The sequence below is a fragment of the Scleropages formosus genome, chromosome 19 (assembly GCF_900964775.1).
Source record: "Scleropages formosus chromosome 19, fSclFor1.1, whole genome shotgun sequence".
NCBI lineage: Eukaryota > Metazoa > Chordata > Actinopteri > Osteoglossiformes > Osteoglossidae > Scleropages > Scleropages formosus.
This window is the reverse complement of record NC_041824.1, coordinates 8,497,815-8,519,257: the sequence shown is the minus strand read 5'-3', so window position 1 is coordinate 8,519,257 and position 21,443 is coordinate 8,497,815. Positions and strand designations below refer to the sequence as shown.

The following is a 21,443-nucleotide window of genomic DNA, read 5'->3' as shown; positions in this document are numbered from 1 at the left end:
CATATAGCCCCAGGCAACATAGCTCCTGAGATCATTCAGGCACTCAAACCCCTCCACCGCATTAAGGTGGCGGTTCACGGAGGGGAGCTTGTAATTGTAATATTACAATTTACTCATTTATACAGCTGGGTAATTTTACTGGAGTAATTTACAGTAAATACCTTATTCAAGGGTACTACAGCCAGAGGTTAGGGTTGAACCTGCAACCTTTGGGTCCAAAGACAGTAACTCTAACCACTGCTCTACTAGCTGTCCCATCCTCTTGAACATGAACACAGTTGACTGAATTAAGTCACACTTACATTTAATATATCTCTTGATTTATTCACTGGTTTGGTTCTTCATACGCCTAAGTTTTTTATGCACTTCAGATATTTAACTAATATGCTTCCTGAAATATTCTGATTGGTCAGAAGCAAACTCAGATGCACTTTCAGTTTTATTATATGCACAAACAAAAGGTCAGTTATACAGATGTCCTTTCATTTGCTGGTTGGATTGTCCACATGGCTCACATACAGATGCAATATTTGATTTTAACATTTGTATTAATTTCAAACGACTAACTTGTCTGTACAAACTATTAACCAGTTCATTTCATTGTTCAGCATTTGTCACCTTTTTGACTAAGACCAATAACCAGACATTATCAGTAATCTTTGAACGACTTCAGTGAAAGCTGTACCACACCTGTATTAATGGGTTCTGCTGCTGCAGAAATTTGCTTTCACACTTTTTTTTTTTTTTGAAAATCAGGTTAGGAAAATGGAAGAAATGTTAGCAACCATTATTCTAAACAATGAAGGGTATAAAAGCGAGGAGCCTGTGTATAGTCTTTTTTTCACCTGCCTGAAGTAATTCCTTTTTGCTTTTAGTCCAATTCATATGTGGCCCATTTTTCAGTTGATTATACCCCTTGGAGCATGACACCTGTGCTAGCTTTCTGGTGATATGCATGCTGTGACGTGTACTCTGCTTCGGGCAATACAACACATTTGGAGAGCATTATTCACCCAGTTCCACCAGTAGCCTTGTAGGAACTCGGACCACCAAAGGATTAGAGCGAACAGCTCTGTCCCAGCCAAAGGTAACGCACCAGCCAGTGTGGACCTAGATTTCTCTTAAGCAATATACCTCCTGGAACTTGACTCTTCCACCATGTGATGGATCCCATTCCTTAGGTGCCATGGCAACCACTTTTTTTGGAATGCCCAAACTGTGACCTAATGGTACATTTTCAGCAGTGCTTGAAGTAATGCTATAGCCTGTCTTCAACAATCTGTGTAGTGATGTGTTGGTTTTTAAGAGCAGGTGTTGGCTTATGGTATTCTTGCCCTTACATGCTTTGTTTGCTAATAGGGGATGGGGAAGGAGGAGTTTGCAGACATGGGTTGCAATGAGCTCATAGCAGAAATGCTTCTGTAGTTATCTGAAACCCTTAACTGCTTCCCTTGTGTACATTTTTAATGTGTATATTCTTGACTCAAAAGGTCAGTCCTTTTGTCCTCAGCATTGCATATGGGAATAAAAATGGTTCTGTAAGGTAAACCACTTGTTTTGAATCCATTGATCAGTTGAAACATTACTATTCTTGCTTACTAAGCATAACTGGTATTGACTCTTATGGTTTTGGATTGATTCCAAAGTTTGTGTGGCTTTCAGCAGGAGCTTTTTGCATGTGTGAACAAGTGCATGTTGCCCAGGCTTGTGGGAGTTGTCTCAACATGTGAGCAGGGAAGGGGGTGGACCATGCATTTCCCTCTCTTTATAGTAAGCATATGTGTGAGGATCTTTGCTCACACTGTGTTTTAAAAATTGAATGCTTTTTAAACACCATTTCTTTCCAACCTCCTGGGATGGCTGAAGCATCCAGCATAACTGCATGATTAGTCAGGCTGTCGTGGAAGGCACTGTTCTGGTTTGGCATCCCCCTTCTCTCATTCTTTCAGTCTTTGAAGCTGTTCCTTTTTTATTACTGAGGAATGTGTGGAGATCAGTCTTCCCCTGCAGGTTAAAGGACAGTTTCTCGGTCACCAATGTCTGTGAATACAAGTGCACGGCATGGCTTGCCTCGGTCCTCCAGGTGCCTTGGTCCAGTCTCTGGCATTTTGTCGTGCCTAATTTCTGCCTGTAATCTGATTAAGTAGGTGGAAGGAGGGGTAGTGCTAGGGAGGCAATGACTGTATAGGTTTAGCGCTACCCAGAGATCCTCTGAAGCTGACGTCTCTAGTCTCCACAGGGCGGCTGCTGCTGCTCTTGCTTGAAGGGCTAAACTAGCACAGCTGTGCTCGCTCAGGCCCCTGGGTTGTATCTGCGTCTGCATCACCGCTGCAGTTCATTTAGCCGCCGCTGCTGTCTGGTGCTGCCGTGCCGTCGCTCGTGCGCTCTCTCTCCCCGTTCTCCCTTCGTGCTGCAATTATGCATCGGAACCCCTGGATCTCCAGTTATCTCGGCCACATCCAGTACGGTGGGCAAGGTAAGTCAGGGTCTGTTTGGTTTGCTTTTGTTTTATACAGATCTCGTTTTTGTCCCGTCGCTACCACCCGCAATTCCAAGGACAGGAAGAGGTGATGCTGCTCATGGAGTCTGGCGCAGGAGAGGGACATTCCTGAATCTGCCAGTCCATAGAGCTTTGAGCTATGCGTCTTTATCGTACCTAGGTTTTATGTGTACTGTATGGGTATAAAACATGCTCAGCCTGTCCATGTGACCTGTCTGAAGGCGGTCCATTTAGCTGTGGTATGTCGGCTGGCTTGGACTATGCAACAGGTGTCATTGCATTGTCTGCATCATAGCAGCAGCTCTCAACTCCTGTTGGCCTCCAGGGAGCTGGAAGTGAAGGTGGTTTGCAATGTTGGTAGCTTACACTCTGGGCTTGGTATACAAACCAGTTTTTTTTTTTTAAAACAGATTTGCCATTCCAGAGTGGAGCTTCTACATTCCTAAACTTAACGTGTTTGTTTTTCCTTCTGAAAATCTTGCCCTGCTTTTTTTGCCTCAGCTCAGTCAAATATTTTTTACTCTTTTGCTTATGCTTTTGGTATTTATATTGGTTTTGGATTCAGGCTGTCTACTTTGAGGTGATTGAAGAGCTGGACATTTTGGCACTGAAGATCCCCCCCCCCCCCCCCTTCCCATTTGACTTTGTAATTTTCCACCTAGCCCCAATGGGTAAACTGCTCAGTAATGATACTGTACTGTATCAGTACTCAACAGTTCACCCATGAGGGCTAGGTGGAAAGTACTAGATAGTACAGTACTGACCTACTTATTGGGGGGGGGGGTGGTGGTGGTGCAGTGACTGGGAATTGAGTGGATACGCACCCCCTCCACACACAAGGTTAAGGGTTCCCCCCCCAGCCATGCTTTATTATGTGGCAGCTCGCTGTGAGAATGTAGGTTGTGTTATTTTTGAACTATTTTGATATGACTGGGACTATTTCAGTGTTTGTCCCCTCTGTCATTGCTGCTGTGGAACTTTTTTTTGTTTTCAGGTCACTGGCCTTTATGTGTAGTGTATTGAAGAAGCCAGATTTGTGGGCTGTAAAATATGCTGACACATCTGCACTTCCTTTTTGTAAGATATAAACACTTAAGTATACATTTAGACTAACAACTTGTGCAATCAACAAGAATGTTACTTTGACATTTCCCCAACATCACTTGGGTGCCATCATGGACCTGGATGCTTTTGTATAGCAAGTATGCTGAAAAACGATGCTCTTACTTTGTAGCTGAAAAATGTGATTTTTACAGCAAATGGCACCGACACATACAGCTGTGCATTGTTAGCTGAGGGCTGGAAAATGTAATGGTTTGTATTTAAAACTTGCAATTCCCAAGTGGTAGGCAAGTGTTAACCCTTAAGTTTATTTACATCTTAAATTTTCTGCTTCATTTCCTGTCCCTTATCACAGCTTTATCAAGGTTTGCTGGGGTTCAAGGAGACCTCATGTGCAAGGTTTTTGCAGGCTCAGGATGTTCCTTGCACCTGTAATAATACTCCATACGTACCTACGTGTTAGGGGAGGTAACTCGAACACTTTTGGGGGGGGGGGTGTTTCTGTCCGAGGTAAACGGGATGGTTTAAACCATGGGGTATTTTCTAGTAGAAATGCATGTTCTCCCCTCTCCTCCACACTGCTGTTGCTCCTTGGCATACTCTAAGAGACCATCTGGTCAAATGCTGGAATCCCAGCTCTGGAATTTCACTAAGAAGGGTGTATACTGGATATGGGGGGGGGGGGGAGGAGAGAATGTGTACTAACTAGTGAATTCCACATTTCCTGTTTAGTCAGCCTTCAGTGTCATGACACTGCTCATGGATGTTCTGTGAACTTTTAGTTATTGCTATGGGTTACCACAAAAGGTCATTGTTTCATCCTGAAACTTTTTGCCTATGTCTGGCTTACAGAAGCTGATGTGGCACAACCGGAAGTGTGTGTGTGTGTGTGTGTGTGTGTGTGGAGTGTTTTTGATCAAGGTTTTGTGAGTGGTGGAATTTATTCCAATTCACAGCAGTTGATGTACTACAGAATACTTTAGTGTTGGTGTCTTTATTTGATCAGTCAGTGTCATGGGTGTCATAAGGACCCAATGTGGTTTTTATGCATTTTTGATTTTGAGGGTTGCCAAGGGAAGAGCAACAAGGTTCCTCATCCCTGTAAGAGCCTTATATGGGGCTTAGCATGTCTACAGGAGACAGTGGGAGACTGCTCTGGCTGTGCCACTTGGGATACCCTTGAAGTGTGCCTTGACTTTTAAACACTGCCGTCAGTGTGACCGGGGAATTGGGCAGGTAGCATGTGTCTGGTGCCAAAATACATTTCTGTACATCCGGACTTACTGTAATAAGAGGTCACTTGCACAGTTTGGCCATGCTGCATCGATTCTTCATTAATGTACTGGCTTCAGTAAAATGTGTAGATGAACTTGCTATACTGCTTGGTTTAGTGATGTAGTTTTTCTAGGGGGGGAAATGCCACAGTAGGCTTGGAGAATGTTGGTGTTCATTCCACCTTGCAGCATTTATTCCTTTTGGCTTTTTTTTAAAAAAAAAAAAAAAAGTTGGATGTTTGTTTTGACTGTACTTCAGATATTGTATGAGTCATGGCTTTTTTTTTTTTAATTTAAATAGGGTTTGGAGGAGAAGCTGCAGTCAAACTTGGTAATTCAAAGGTACTTGAGAAGAGATCACTGCGGTAAGTGGCATGTTACTATGATGGATATGGTATTCTAGTTTGCTCATGTTTTCCACCCCAGTTCACAGCACAGATTTTGTTTAAACTTTACAAACACATCCAGTGTTTGTATGTTCTGCATAAAGTTTAACCCCTACATTTTGGGGCCGTTTCTTTCAATTTAGTGTTTCCCTCTGGTTGCAGATTTTTGTCTTCCTGCTCTGAGTGTCTCGTGACACTCTACTTTCATGTCAGATGTCTATCCTGACTTGGAAACTGACATTAATTTTGCATAGGAAAATTAAATACAGGGCTAAGGAATTACACTCCTGTTTCAGATTTTGATGAGCCCCATGTATTGTGTATGTGGCTGACTTTTTTTTTTTTTTTTTTTTTTTTTTTTTTTTTTTTTTTTTTTAATGGTCACTGCCCTATGAATAAACCGCAGGTTAAAACTAAATGTGTAGACTTGATCAAGGTGTCGATTTGACAACCTGACCTGTGTAACACCTGATAACTAAACCTTAATTATACATGGTCCTGGGCTGTAAATAATGCGTACAATATAAATCTCTCAACTTCAAAAAATGAGTGTCAGGTCTCTGGCAATGTTGACATTACCCTTTCAGCATGGAGGACAATTTATACTGAATGCTCTGATTAGAGCTGGAATTATTCCAAATTGTCTTTTACTGGAAATGTGTAACATGTTTAATATACATATTTACTTGACTACAGAAATGGAAAATAGAGTTCTTAAATTTGTGTACAATATTAACCCAACTTTTAACTTTGTGTAATATATAACTTTCTCAATAGTGGTTTGCTGGTTTATTGCATCTATTCTTGCAAACTTGGGCTGTAATAGAGTAAAGCAGAAAGGTGACAGATCATACTGAAGGCTGTGCCTGTTTTGTAGCGTAAGATTTCAGTTTTTTGGGTTAGAGCTGGTGCCATTATGGGCTGCAGCTGGTTCAGTGGTTGAGCTGAGAGCTTGCTGGTTGAATTCCTAGTAGACCTGCTCTTAGTCTCTCTGGAGCTCAGCCAGAACAGCTTCTGTTTTGGTGATTTTTGTATTATGTCTTAACATATTGAATTGTAATGTTGCAGATGATGCATTTCCTGCACTGTTTTTAAAAATTTTCCAAGTAATTTTTGTGCCTGTGTATTTTGTCTCATTCTTGTAGAGAAATACAGAAAAATAAGAATAAGGAAACTGTTCCATTTATTAAAAGAATTATGTAGTAGTTTTTTAAACCCCTCAAGAGTTAATCCCTTTCAATTTTAAAAATGAACTGTTCTAGTTTCATGTGTATTTGAACCCATATAGGACATCTATTTTTCTTGGCATGTCAAAATGTTGCACACTTTTCAGCAACTTTTGAGTTTCCCAGTTCCTGGAGGGACCTCCGTGAGCTTTTTTTTTTTTTTTTTTTTTTTTTTTTTTTTTTCCCCCCCCCCCCCCCCCCCTTTTTTCAGTGGATACTAATACCCTTTTTTGTGCAAGGCAATCCATACGGTCACACCTCACCTGCAAAACTGCTCATGATATGTTGATATAACTTCTGGATGAAAAGTTCATGTAGCTGTCCAGTCACTGATTTATTTCTCTGCAGTTTTCAGAAAGAGTTTTCTTTTGAAGAAAAGGATAAACCCACTTGGAACACAAAGGATATAGATGTTAATCTCTTGGGCATCTTGCCAAAAGGTGAGTGGGTTTTCTCCACTACCAGCACCTCTTGTTTACTGGGCTCTCTGAAATGTTTGGCCCACTGGGGTCTTCAGGGTGATTTTTAAGCCTAGCTGAGGGGCTAGGTTTGAGGGATACTGAGTTCAATCTTTGACAAGTTTTACTAGCATTGTGTGTGTTTTTTTTTTTTTGGACTAGGCAAGATTTCCATCCATGCCATCTGGTTGTCTGCAGCACCTTTAGACCAGAGTGGAAATAGAGTAACTTTTTTTTTATTCCTCCTGATTCTGGTCTCTTTCAGATGACAGATCAGTGGATAATGTCCCTCAGAGTAGAGGACTGGAACCTGCTCTTTTTAATAAAGAGCTCCTACAATAACCTTAAGTGAATCATCCAAGATGTAAATGATTCAATGCTGAGAATATTCTGTGCATTTAAATGATACCATGTTTAAGGGTGTAATTTTCCTGAAAATCCTGGAAATATATCTAGAACTTTTATCTGGTTCTCAGGATATTGATCATGCATCACCAAAATAGGGGGTGTAGTGGATTGATGGGAGGTGCAAACCTGCCTACCTGCACCAGACAACAGGTGCTATGGACCTTAGTTGTTCTGACATTTTATTAACCTTTATTGCAGTTTCAGAGCTAAGGAAACGCTTTGAACTCAACACCCCACTTGGCTTGGAAATGAACAGGTATGCTGATTTAAAAAAAAAAAGAGGAAAAAAAAATCTGTCACTTTAGTCCACCTTGGTCTGATGAATTGACTAGTAATTGGCACAAGGCAGCAGTTGTCCCACATACTGAATGATTAAGTGGTTCACTTAAAGAATTAACCTTTGGAGGGGTATAGTTTATGGTGTGGGTCACAGGCCTGACTACTGAAAGGTTGTGTCCTTGATACATTTCCATCCCCTTACCTGCATACACATGAAACAGGAAGGAGAGGATTGCCCGCCGTCTGGAGGGCATTGAGAATGACATTCAGCCCACACTTCTGCCCAGCTGTGGTGGACCAGTGACTGGTCGGCTGCTGGAAGAGGACACGCCACGGTACATGCGTGCCTCTGACCTCTGCGAACCTTGTGGTGGTAAGTTGGTGGCCACAGCCTGGAGCCAGCTCAGAGGGGTCTGCAGGATTTGTGTGTGTGTGTGTGTGTGTGTGTCAGCAGATTAGTCATCACTCAAGGCCTTACTGCCCCTGTTTGGTGTTACTTTGCATTCCTGACTCAAAGCTCCATCACACTGAAATCTCAGGCAGCTGAAAGCATTCAGCGTTGTAAAACTTTCCATTTCAGCTATGGTGGCACAATGTGAAATTTGCAGGAGGCAGTTATGGATGTTTATTGGATAATTGACCGCATAATTGGGTAGTGTCTACTCAATTTACTGATATTACATAGTAACTGCTTTAGAATAAGTAGCTTTGTGAATGGAGTGTGCTTTAATAACAAAGTTTGGCTCTCCTCCTGCAGTTTCAGCCCAACAGTACACCAAAGAGGGACTGGATAGTCCTGAAATGCAAGCCCCTGCTGCTGAGAGACAGTCTAGAGCTCAGTGCCGAGGAGATCCGCATGGCACCCTTATGGGCTCCACGCAGAGTTCAGACCCGGCGGGACTGGACTCAAAGGCAGAGCGGATAGCTCGGTACAAGGCAGAGCGTCGTCGACAGCTTGCAGAGCGCTATGGCATCTCCTTGGAGCAGGAGCCAGACACAAACTACACGTCCCGGTACACTCGGCTGCGCAAAGAGCCAGAAGTTGAGGAAAGCGGTGAGAAAGTCCCTGTAACCACCAGCAGTAGCTTGATCTGGGAGCAAGGAGGCAGTATGTCGGAGCGAGAATGGCAGCTGAACCTGGAGAACTACAGGCGGGGCCAGGACCGCAGTGCTTCCTACATGGACTTGTCATCCCCTGTTGCGGTGCACCGCTCCCCCCTGATGCCTCCAGGGGAGCGGTTCAGTGAGCAGCTGGTGCAGAGTGGCTCCAACAAGCAAGGGTGAGTATAGTGAATGGGGAGAACATGCACACTGCACACAGACTGAATTTAGTCCTTTGTCCATATAACTCACTGCAAAAGCTTTTGTCTTTTGCCTTGGCTTGGGCATTTTGTTTGTTCTGGAATAGTTTCCTTTAAGTTGAAGCTCTTAACTTTATGAAGTGTTTACACAGGTATATACATCAAGTCTGGGTTTCATTGCAAGGTAGACTAGTGTAAAGACACCTCAGGAAATATTCCATTTGGAGTTGGACTTAAGTTTGCTTGTCATATTGTTTTCAGAGTGGATTTCCAAAATTTGAAGGATCTTATTTCATCATAGTGCTGAACTCCTAGCAAGAATGTTTGTATTGATTTGGTTTGCAGTACTGCTGCAATGAACATTTGTTTCAAATGGCAATATTCAACTGAAAACTATTCATACAGGGATATATAGCTTCCTTTTGCTATGATCTGTGCTTTAATCCCATGGGCCTGAATTTAGGGCTGTCTTGGCTCTGTGTAGGGCTGTCAGGGCTAATTTGTTTGCTAGGGGTCAGTCATAAATGCCTTGTGGGAGTATGTGTGTACAGCTCGGTTGCTCTCAAATTTCACAACTTGGCCCACCTTCAGGGTATGATCTCAGATGCAGCTCAGGTTGTGCAGGAAGGGGTGGAGCTGGCAGGCATGTTAACAGCTGCCACTGATGAAGACCCAACTTTGGTTTATAACAGGAGGCTGACAAATCCATCACTGCTCCACCCCATCTGGTCACTGACACATCAAAGCTCTGCTACATCTTATTTGCCCTTCCAGTCTATGCTCCTCCTCTGGATGTGTCCAGTGCTCAGATGTATTGCCATTTGTCAGTGAAATGACATGAGAAGGTACAGTTCAGCACCCAATGCCTCATGCCTTCTGGTTCCTTTTCTCAATACCAAGTGTAAGGGTTCCCTTTGACCAGGTAGATCATCTTCTCTGAAAAAGGTGGGATTCTCATTAATGCTCCCTCTAATTCCTGAGCAGCAGTGCCCACAAATCTTTGGGAAAAAATTAAGCTATTTTACCCATAGCTGACAGTTCAGGTCAACATTACTGGCAGCCAATTTTAGGTATATACAATGTAGAAAGGTGGGCAGTGGAACATCTTTTCTTTAACTCATTTAGAGCAATGCAGGAACAGCAGTAGCAATTAAGAACATGTAGAAATATAAAAAAATGAAGTTTCCCCAATGCATTTGCACCCTTTCAAACAATTGGAATGTTTGATTAGAAGAACTAGATTCTCATTGCAGTGAAATTAGATTGACCTGTGAAAGTGCCAGTATTCACATGACATAAACTGACCAATGATAGCTTTACTGCTTAAAGGTCACTTTCCTTCCCTGTTCCTCCTTGACACTGAAAACAAGAGCTGCCTGAGACATCAAAATATCCCCAAACATAATTCAAACAGGTAAATGGTCATTTCCAGATGCCTTAAAGGGGGTGGGAACACCTTATGTACACTTGAATATGGTTGAGGTTCCCGAATGCTGTGGGGCTGATTTGCTGCCTCTGGTACTGGAGGCCATGAACATAAGAGGATTACCAAGACATATTGGAGCAAAATGTGCAATGCCAGAAAACTAGATATGGGTCAAAGATCATGGGTCCTCCAACAGGACAGTAACCCAAATGGCACATTCAAATGCGCACAATAATAGTTGGCAGGGATGAGTCCTGATCTCAATTCAATTAAACCTTTAGAAATGGCTAAAATCTGCCATTGGTAAAAAGCTGTCAGCATTGCTAAGGGTTGTGCATCCTAGTATTAGGGAAGGGTGCTTTTAATGCTGTCCAGGTAATTTTCTTCTGTGAGAAACTAAATGTAAATCAGACCCTTGTTTTAATTGTATAACTTTGGATATCCTATTGAAATATACTGATAACCTGGGGAATGTCCAATTATTAAAAGGCAAGGGTGCCACTATTGACCAGAACAGTATATGTGCCATGATGACAATCTGACTTTCAATTTGTAAGTTGAACAGCAGAGCAAAGACAATAGATGCAGTATACTGGCTCACAGAGTAGGCACTCGCCAGACAATTTGTTGTTGTGTAAAGCTTTTGGCAATTGGAATATGAATACTTTATGGGCACTCAGTGTTTTGCCGTGTGTGTGTGGTTAATGGCTTGTGTTGAAAGAACTTTGCTTTTGTTCACTGCTGTAGGTGGTATAAGAGTGGCTAAGGAGCTATTTGAATAGCTATTGGTCATATTTTCATTTGAAATGCAGTGGTTGACCCTATGTGCTCTGTCACTTGTGCTGGTGTTTCACCCTCACCCAAGCTGTTCTCATGCAGCCCAAGGGCAAAACCAAAGGGCAGCTGGTTTCTTCAGACCGACTCCGAAGGGGACACACACACTCTTATCAGCTGGCCCTCCAGGTACTCTGGGATATGTGGTTGCCTTGACCCATGGGCCATTTCTAACAAGAGCCCTGCTAACTCCTGCCCCTTATTGCCCCAGTGATTACAGCAGACCAGTAGGACAGCTTCAGATCCCTTCATGTGCTTAACGTGTGTGTGTGTGTGTGTGTGTGTGTGTGTGTGAGAGAAAGAGAGAGAGCCAGATTTGAGGTGTTCAAAAGCTGATCTAGTTACCAGCAGCTTGGTTCACTTTTTTTTTTTTTTCTGGGGGGGGGGGCTTTTTCCCTTATTTTAAGATTTTTATAAACTATGTTCTGTAAATGTTTTTTTTTGGCCTTTGGGGCACCCAGTTGGTGCACAGTTTTAACTGTGGGGTTTTCCCCCTTCCAGAAGCAGTTTTCTATCTTCTTGGGATGTTTCTGCACTGTCTGATAGGTCTCAGTACAGTTTTCAGTCACCAGGCTGTTTTTCATATGTGTGAAGTATTTGAGCATGACTTAAAACATGCAGCCATACAGTCCAAGTAAAATGGTGTAAATTGTGCCTGGGCCAAATGCTAATGTACCATGTCACTGATTGGGTATACTGGCTGATCAGGAACTCTAGTCAAGGATTGTGGAAATATGCTTTGTTTTCCCTGTACCTGTAGGTCTTTTCAAAACACTATAGGTTCTAGTGTAAAGGCATATGGACAATGCCCATTACTGATTTTCAAAACCAAAAAATCTCTGTTCCAGAAATCTGTCTTTTGAATGCATAGTCTGTTTTATGTATTCTGTCCTATGGGAATTGGAATTGATTACATCTTGAGTCTCTATGGGCAGCAACATAGTTGGACTTGGGTGTGATGCTATGAAATTGGGATATGGCACTACTATTTAAGACCAGAGAGGCTGCTGTATCTCAGGTAGCTGTATGCCAAGAGAGTTGTGATGGAGTTGAGCACCTTTGGCTCTTCAAAAAGTAAATGGTTTGGCCCTGGAGCAGTATGGATGGCTGAGGATTACATGATGAATGCAGAATTCTGATTACTTTCCTGGGTTAAGTGCTAAACAGTGTGAAGAAGGTAGGGGGTGAGCATTTAGGTGACCTTTCTATAGTTTTGGACTGTCTGTCCATCCTACTGATTGCTGATTTGCTAAGAGTGACAGGAAGGATGGGTAGAATAGTCCAATCTTTTTCACAAAGCCGCTTGTGCTGTCTGAAGGACGTATGTCTACACCTTAACTGTTTTATCCTGTTTGTGAGCTTAAAGCCCCTTGCTAATGGGATTTAATGGTTTCCTGAGACCTTCCTCAAGAGAACCATACATCCTTTTTTTTTTTTTTAAGACTTGGGATGTTCAAGAATAGGATAAAGACTTAAGTATGTGACTAAAGTGATACAATATGCATAGTAACTATTTTAGACTTGTACTAAGATATTTGGGAGATGTGCAAATAAGATTTCACATTTGTCTTGGTCACTAACATTGACTTAACAGCATTTAAGCACTGTTAACCTTGTAATACACAGGCTTATGCATATTATGCTTTCTATGTTGTGGTAAACTTACAGAAATCTTGCACAACCTTCATTTTATTAAGAATAATCTGGTTGCCCTGCTCAAGTGTTTTCCAGTACGGCCTCTTCAGAGGAATTTCTTTTGCTCTGTTCATGTGTATCCCATTAGCTTCCGCCCCCCCAGCAAGGAGGATTCTTGTCCTTAAGTCCTGTGTCTGAATAATCTCTCAGGGATCATCTTGATGCACTCCACCCCTTCACTGTTTGCCAGTGCTAAATGCTTTTTTTTTTTTATATCTTACTAAAGAATTAAAGTTAGAGAAAAGATGGCAAAGGAAGCTGCTTGGGATGGTCCTGAACTGCCATTGGACCCATCATTCTCCAGGAGGGCGTTTCCTCGAGCTGAATGTCTCCCCCAGCTTGGCATGCACTCCTTAGGGTGGCCTGCTGCCTCGCAACCTGAGGACTGCCAGAGTTACCTGTCTGTGCCACGCATGTCCTTGGTAAAGACAGTTGAGGAGCCAGAGAGGATGGGCCCCAAAAGCAACATGTGTGCGGAGGGTCTACTGAAGAGTAGAAAGGCAGTGCTGCCATCTGAGGTGCGTCGCCGGGAGAGGAGTCGGGAGGATCCACGACGAGGGCGAGCTGAGCGCGAGCCCAGTGGCTGCGTGCCAGACTACAGCGTCCAGGAGAGCCAGCGGCAGGGCGACACTGCGGTCTACCTCCAGAGATGGCCAGGAGCTGCTCCCTTGGATCCTAGTGTGCTAGAGGTTGAAATGCCAGACGGGAAGCCCAAATTGCTGAAGCACTCATCAGAAATGGCTGCCTCATGGACAGTGCCAGTGGGGGCCCTGGACTCAGATGCAGGACAGGATCTGGTGTTCCGCAGCACCGAGGGAGGAGTGGCTAACGGAGAGCACAGCACCTTGGGTACTGGGGTTTCTGTGGCCCAGCTGCGTCTCTCCTACCTGGAGAACACAGTCACCAAGATGCCTCAGCTGTACGTAGTACAACATAGAACACACTGCTGAACCTAGAAAACTGCTGTGACCGTTTGCATGGTTTCTAACACCTAGATGTTCATTCAGTAACCAAATGATAGGGGCTGGGTTGTGGTGCTGCCTCTGCTTGTGTGTTGGGGCTGCAGGGGGTAACTCATGTGTTCTAATCCTGGTGGGATTTGTAGGAGAGCCTCTGTCCACTCTTTCTGCATGGAGCCAGCATGACTCATTACTAGGGCCCTTCTGTTCGTGTCGTAACATCCACCTCTGTGCGGATTGAGTTGGGTTGGCGTGAACAACCTTTTGTTCAAATTTTTCAATCTCATCTTTGTTTTTCTTGTTCCTATATTCTGATTCTACCCCTGAAATGTTTAAAGGCAGACTAAGATGCAGGGTGTTGCCTTGGCTAAGAGTGCCCGGAGAACAAGGCGCTATATCTCTACCTGGGAGGGTAGAAACACCTCTGAGAGGTTTAGGACTCAGCCAATCACATCTGCAGAGCTTGTGGAGTCTGATAGGTAGGCTGGGTGAATGCCAGATGTTTGTGGTGATGCCAAAGAAGGAGCATGCTGGGGGTTGCATCAGAGCCTTTTGTTATGCTGATGAATTATGGTTCCGGTGAGGTGCATTTTCCTGGTACCACCTCTGATGCGCTTTTTATACCCTTAAGCATCCCCCTTCCCCCAAGCCTGAAGCAACAGTGGAGACTTGCACTCCTGCTTTTTTAGTTTTAACTGCTTGCTGCAGCTGCTGATCTTGTTCTTTAACTAACCATCCTGTTGCATCTGACCTCAAAACACTGTCTAGTCTGTGTTCTCATGCCAACTGTTTGCTCTCACCTTTGTTTGGTTGGTGTATCTTCAACCACTGACCTTTTCTTTTCTCTCCCCAACACTCTTCAGGTCTTGTCCCAGTCCTGACCTGCCAAATACTGAAGGCAAGTACCCAACTTTCCTTTTTTAATGGTTTTTTTTTAATACTCTTTCAGAGGGGCTTAAGAGTACAGGGGAACTAGAAAGGTTTTTGTGGTTCCTCACAGTAGCTGTCACTAGGGTTGTAGCAGTCTGCCATGTTTCTTCTGAAGCACTGGTGGATACTTGCATACTTTGAGGCACAGCAGAAATTACAATGTCTGCTGACCAGTATTTGCCAGAGCTGGGTATTTGAAGATAAAGTGAGATATGGTTTTATTCCTATTGCTTCTCTGTGGTTTCCAGAACTAGTTTGGTTTGTACCATTCAGACCAGTTTGGAGTTTCATGTTAACCACATAGCTGTCAATGTCCCCTGGCCTTTATTTTAGTTACCCTTGGTGTTGAGCAAATATTAGTGGTCTCCCACTCAACAGTGGTGGAAAGTCCTATTTTATTTTAGTAGAGCCTCTTCAGAGCAGCAATAGATTTTGATTGGTCCAAAAATGCAGTGTGTATTGTCCCCAGAGGTTACAGAAACATCACTGGTTACATACTTGCATTTGCCCCTCTAACACTTACCTCTGTCTGGTTTGGAAATGTAGTTTTGTTAGCAGTTTGTTTTCAGTGTTCCAGCAGAGCACAAGGAATGGAAGTATTTGAGTTTGGGCAGAGGTACAGTCCTCCATGCACTTCTTGCTAAATCTCATATAATGCTCAAGTTAATGTAAACATTGGTGTTACAACTAGTGGAACACTGTATAATGGAGTGGAATAGTATCCAGGGTTTTATAGCAAAGGCTTTAGATTTGCTGGTTGGTACAGAAAAATTACTGCCAGTGTGATCATCCCACATAGTTGGCATTTAGTTCACAAAATTTTGTGATGCTGAATTTTAATTCCCAGTTTGAAAGCTCCCTCGTATCTGCCATTTTATGAATGAATTGGGTGCTAAATTTGTAACTCAAGGCAGCACACCTTCCTTTACTTCTGGTTTCTCAATATAAGTAAGCAAATTTTGTTCTAATATTTTCCTGTCTAATTTGAGTTAAAGTTGGTTGTAGGCCCAGTGTGAGGCTTGAGGGACAGATTATTGGAATTATAGTGAAGAAAATTAGTTGCCCAGAAAACTTTCACCATTGGTTTTCCAGTTGTACATTACTGATCAGTTGCTTGGCCTGGGTAACTCATGTAACTTAGAAATCTACTTTTATCCTTATTTTTGGTAAACCCTAATCAGGTTAAACATATCTGGAGAACTGAGGGAATCAGTTTTTGTCTTGTCTTCTCACTAGTTCTGTAACTTTAGCCTCCTTGTTGTGCTCCTCTGCTGTTGTGACCAAACAAGATTTTTTCCTGCATCCTCACTACTTTGAGCCAGTCTTTACCATGGTCAGTCTGTATCCACAGGCTCTGTCCAGCTGTGTAATGTGGTTTGGAAACGATGTTGCTGGAACGCATGGAGAGTTCAAAGTTTTTGGTTTTCTGATAGTGCCTGTTATCAATTTTTTTTTTTTTTTTTTTTTTTTTTTCTCTCCTCCTTTTCAGTCTAGGAAAATGTGCTCGATAGCCTGAAGCCATGGAGAAAGGCTGACTCATTCTGAGCAACCTGGGAAGCTTTTATACGTTTTCTGTTTGTCTTCTGAGATGGTGCACCTTGGAGTTTCTGGGTCCTGGTTCCTGGATTTAAATTTATTTTTCCAGCATTTCATCAGAAATCTGTGTAAAGTGTTTAACTTATGTTTCTGCCCCACCCCCATATTTCTTTCCAGTAGATGAGGAGAAGCTAGATGAGCGTGCAAAGCTCAGCGTGGCAGCCAAGAGGTCCCTCTTCAGGGTAATGGGCCCTCTTTTACTATTCTACTCCCACACCCCTTGTCCTCTGTCAGGTGGATGGTACCTCTGGCTCTATGGCACTTATTCTGACTTTGCTTCCAGTGTTCCTTTTCATTGACACACTTCTACAGCCAGCGTTGCAGTGCTGCAGACCTTTGAAGACCAGCAACCCTGGCCAGGAGGGGCTGCTGGTGTGCTGTTTCACACATGAATTTCCTTGTTTAAATGCATACAGGTGGCCCTTTATGACATGTGACTTACAACCACCAGACTTATCCCATACCATAAAGTCCCTATGTTAGATTGTAGCATCTGACAATGACTGTCATCTGCTGAATGCTGACATGGGCCGACTATTCTGCAGCAAGGCACCTGTGTCTGGGTGTCCAGCAGCAGTTGCATTTTGTTTACAAAACTTTTTGGGATTCCCTTCAAGTTTGTTTAGCAAGCTGAGTGAGTGTTCTGGTGGTGCTGAAACAAAAAAGCAAGACAATTTACATTTAGAAATTAGAGCAGCAAGAACAGAGACTTGTGTATTGGATGTTATAACACTAGTATAGAATATAATTAGCAAAATTAAATAAGCCTGTTGTGCAATGTAGCATTCATTAATGGCTTATATCCTTATGGCTCATATGAGGGGAACCCTGTTGCAAATTAAGGACCATCTTTAACAGCCCAGTTCTCTTGTTTCCCCAACTGTAAATACTGCTCAGATATACAAAGGCAGAATTCTATAGGTTTCAAGAAAATTTAAGTTTTTGGAAATTATCCGAAAATTGTATTTACTTGATGTCCTTGCTCGCTTGAAGATGTAGTGAACTCTGCAGCCTGTGTATGCAGATGCCTTATGATTGAGAGTTTTGGAGCCTAAGTTTCCAAACCCTATCATTTTGATCCCCAGGAGCTGGAGAAGAACATGGAGGGGGGGCCGCCAAAGCCCCGCTCCCGAAATGCAGCCGTGGAGCGAAGACTAAGGAGAACCCAGGACCGCTCGCGCACACAGCCCGTCACCAGTGAGGAGGTGGTCATTGCTGCCACGTAAGTCTCTCCCCGCTAATATGGCTGGGTGTTCAGAAATGAGTTAGCAGACTCGCAGACTGACCTTTGTGGGTATAACACTTAAGTAGATTTTAAGTCAAGGTTTATAGATTCTAGTATGTAAAGGACAATTTCCGGTTCATTTGTTTACTGCGAACTGACCAATTCTGAGCGCAAAATCTTTTTTAAAGCTTTTAAAATTTGCTTAGTGTCAAGTTCATATATTTGAGAACTGAACTGCAGTGTACTCCATTACATATGGACACCAACTATTGCATTCAAAGGCTGGGAAATGAATTGTAATTGGGAATAGGTGTGGATATTAGGGATGAGATGCCACAGCTTTTCATATGTTTACAGAAAAGGTCAGTCTGTGTTGTCTGTTTCCAGTTTGCACCAGACTCAACAATCCTTCACAGCCATACATGTTCATGTAACACCTTTTTCCAGTAAATGGGATCCAGCGCTGTCTGCTCTCCATTCGATAAGTGTTTGAGGCGATTGCCCGTCATTTTCGCCACACATTCTTGACGTTCTCGTTTACTTTCCTTTGTTACATTTAACAACCCTGGTTTTGCCTTATCTCTTACTCACGTTTTGCAATCTTCCTATGTGAAGTGTCCTCTCCACACACACACAACCTGCAACAATATGTGACACGATGGCATGCATCCCAAGCCCTACTGTGGTCAACAGCACAGCAGTGCACTGCAGGTACCAGGCCAGTGTGAGGTACAATGCCTGCTGCTGTAAGCCATGCTGCATGGATACTAAAATGTTCCACTTTTTTTCCTGTATGCAGAGTTTGACTAGCAGACCCCCTTTTTTTTGTAGTTGTCACTTTTCAATGGCATGTGCTTGTCCTGTTACCTCCTGGTGTTGCTTAATGTGAGCTAATGCTTTCTTTCCAGATGAGTAAGGAAAATGCATGTTAGGTTAACAGTGCCATCTGCTGTCTGCAAAGCAACACTCACCTTATGTCAAAACCTGTTTTCAATGCTCTTAGGCATAAACCACAGCAGTAAGGCTACAGATTTCAGGTGGCTCGTCACATTGATTTGTAGGGGAATTCTAAATATTTGTGACACCTACATTTTTGTTTTGTTTGAAACATTGCCATTTTGGCTTTCTAAAAAGCACTAATGCATTTGTATTCTGTAGCATTGACTTGAATCTGTATATTCTATGGCTTGGCACCTATGAACTTCTATTTACTCTGTCCCCATCTTGTGGTGTGTTCTCAGCTAATTCTGGTATCTTTCATCTCCCTTGTTGGAGACTTTTCTCTAGGTCCCAAACTGGAATGTCTTTCCATCCTAAAACCCTCCTACTTTAAGCACCTTTAAATCCATGCTCACAACCTACATATTTAGAATTCCTTTCAAATAAAACATTGGTTTGGTCATTTTCTTTTTAAATGACTTATTGTACCTTTTTACTTCAAACTGCTTTGAGAAGCTGGATTCATAGATGCTGTATATCTTCCATTAAGTGTTTGTTCCAAATATCAGCCACTAAACTAGTCTAACAGCAATTTCTTCAAGAAACTTATTGAATACTCACATTTGTTTCCCCTGAAGGTTTGAAATTGTGAATGTATGAGGAAGCCTCCATTTTCTTGGAACAGATGTGCCTTGTCATTTTGAGGAAATGCAAAGGACTGCAAAAATTTGCCTGACTCATTTTTGCTCATTTTGAAAACTCGCATGATTATCCTCAATGCCCACCCCCTCCCTCTATGATTGATATTAAAGCAGTCAAACACTTTGAGTATGTTTAGCTGTGTGAGAGGTCTTCAAGTTTCAAACCTGAAGACCACTGAAGTTCACTTGTCGGCGCACGTTTGTGCACTGAGACAAGTGTCACGATAGTTTTGCATGTTGACAGGATGTTAAAATTTCAGTTTCCTTTTCACTCACCCCCACTACACCCTCCCCAGCCTACAGGCTTCCTCGCATCAGGTTGCTGTATCCCAGGAGCAGTTGAAGGATTCTGGGCCAATGCAGGGGTCCAGTGAGGTGCGTCCAGCCGAGGAGGCATCTGAGGAGCCTGATCTCTCTACCCTCAGTCTGGCTGAGAAGATGGCCCTTTTCAACAGGCTGGCACAGCCAGCCACCAAGGTCACCCGCACCAGAGCAGACCTCCGTCAGCGCAGGGCCAATGCCCGCTACCAGACCCAACCCATTACTCTGGGAGAGGTGGAGGAGGTATGACACAGCTTCCAGTATTCCCCTCTTCCAGCACTCTCCAGCCATGTTTATCCCTGTTCAGTGTGCCTTTTGAACATCTAGAAGTGTCTGCATAGTCTACCCACCACACATGGCACAGTGTGTGTGTGTGTGTGTGTGTGTGTGTGTGTGATGTGTAGAATTTTTAAATAAAATCAAGATTAAATTTCCCCCTTCCATCAGTTACCATTGATCTTACATTTTCCACTAAAAATCACAAAGAACCATGACATATTACTTGATTCTAGGCAGTTTAATCTTTTTCAGTAGTTACTGTTGCTGTTTTTCCAGCTATTAAAGAAAATGCATATGTAAGGTTAAGCTTATCTTGAACAGGAGCTGGTTCCCACAGACTCATCTGAGCCCTCACAGGGCTCTTTAGAACTTCAAGATAGCAATTATAATACGGAACAAGTAAGACTTGCTCGGGCTGGATGTCTGAATGTGCACCTGCTGCATTGGTGCTGCTCAGTTGTGTTCATGGTGTAAGGCATTTCAGAAAGTTCTCATCACAGCTCTGCAAGGCACCGTGTTGGGTTTGCATGCCTTTCTTTGAGGTGTTTATGAATGCAGTGGGTTATTGCATGAATTTGCACCACCTCAGTCCACCCCTGACCCTCTGCGTCAGAGGAGTCTAAACAAAGCAGGACTTACTGCTTTTATGCAAATGCTGTCCGTATTTGGAGAGAAAGTGAGCTCCTTCCTGCCCAGAGTTGGATGTGCAGGATTTAAACGATATCAGTTCTGACAGATGTAGTGAAAATGTCATCTCTTGTTAAACAGGCATGTTAAGAAGCAGAATAAAGCGTAGGACTAAAGGCTTTACGCACATTTTACTTCAAAACTATTTGAATATAATGCTTTTCAAGGCCACAGTCAGGTGCCTGCTTCTCTATAGGAAATGGAGTAGGGCTAAATCCAATCTGGACAGACTTTCCCTGCTTCGGATCGATTGTCACAGGATCTTTGCTCTGAAGGGGTTAAAACGGGAATGAGGCAGAAGGCAACAATAGAATTTCCTTAATTGAATGTGATTCATCTGTCACGGGAGGTATATTTTCCTCAGCCCTGTTTGTTACTGCTGTTTGTGCTCCTGCATGAGATGTTAACGTTTTCTGCTGCTATTAGTCAGCGCTCAAATGTAGGACGTCGGCGTTTATGCATCAGTGAATATTCCACGTGGTGTTGCTCAGATGCAAGAGCCTGTATAATCAATGTTGTACATTTTGTTTATTTCATGCACACAAAATTCTAAAGTCTAACTGGCAACGGACTAAGCTTTAGTTCTAAGCTCAAGCAATTTGAAGTCCGCTGTAACCTACACAGTGTAGCGTTCACTTAATGCACCAGTTGTTACTTTCAGTTTGTGTACATGCTGGCTTCACTAAAAACCTGTGATACAGAATATCTGATTATAGCTAACTTCCATCCAAGAACTGTTTGTCTAGTACAGGGTTGCTGAGGTTCAATCAAAATATACCTTGTCATAAACTTGTGCAGAGGTCTTTTTTTCACTTTCTCCATCTACACAAATAAAACCTTAGTATCTGTCCCTAGATTTAAAGGCTGTAAAAAGACAGGTATATTTTGACTTCTCACAGATTCGTGTTCTAAACGTGCAGCATTCATTGCCTTGTTGCGCAATAGTCATGCGTATGC

At 42.9% G+C, this 21,443-nt stretch overlaps 1 protein-coding gene across 4 annotated transcripts in view; it reads left to right on the top strand.

Moving 5' to 3' along the window:
* Positions 1–2,386: 2,386 nt before the first annotated feature.
* Positions 2,387–21,443, top strand: part of svila (supervillin a) — a 46,725-nt gene continuing 27,668 nt past the window's right edge. The window contains exons 1-12 of one of the 4 annotated variants that reach the window (XM_018741191.2): positions 2,387–2,476; positions 5,138–5,201; positions 6,797–6,888; positions 7,513–7,570; positions 7,815–7,966; positions 8,351–8,873; positions 13,076–13,768; positions 14,672–14,706; positions 16,452–16,516; positions 17,420–17,556; positions 18,175–18,270; positions 19,496–19,763. In XM_018741191.2, coding sequence (XP_018596707.2) covers positions 2,419–2,476; positions 5,138–5,201; positions 6,797–6,888; positions 7,513–7,570; positions 7,815–7,966; positions 8,351–8,873; positions 13,076–13,768; positions 14,672–14,706; positions 16,452–16,516; positions 17,420–17,556; positions 18,175–18,270; positions 19,496–19,763 — 2,241 coding nt within the window. In that variant the 5' untranslated portion in view covers positions 2,387–2,418. The remainder of the gene's footprint in view (positions 2,477–5,137; positions 5,202–6,796; positions 6,889–7,512; positions 7,571–7,814; positions 7,967–8,350; positions 8,874–13,075; positions 13,769–14,671; positions 14,707–16,451; positions 16,517–17,419; positions 17,557–18,174; positions 18,271–19,495; positions 19,764–21,443) is intronic. The other 3 variants (XM_018741192.2, XM_018741194.2, XM_018741193.2) reach the window with 3 other exon arrangements.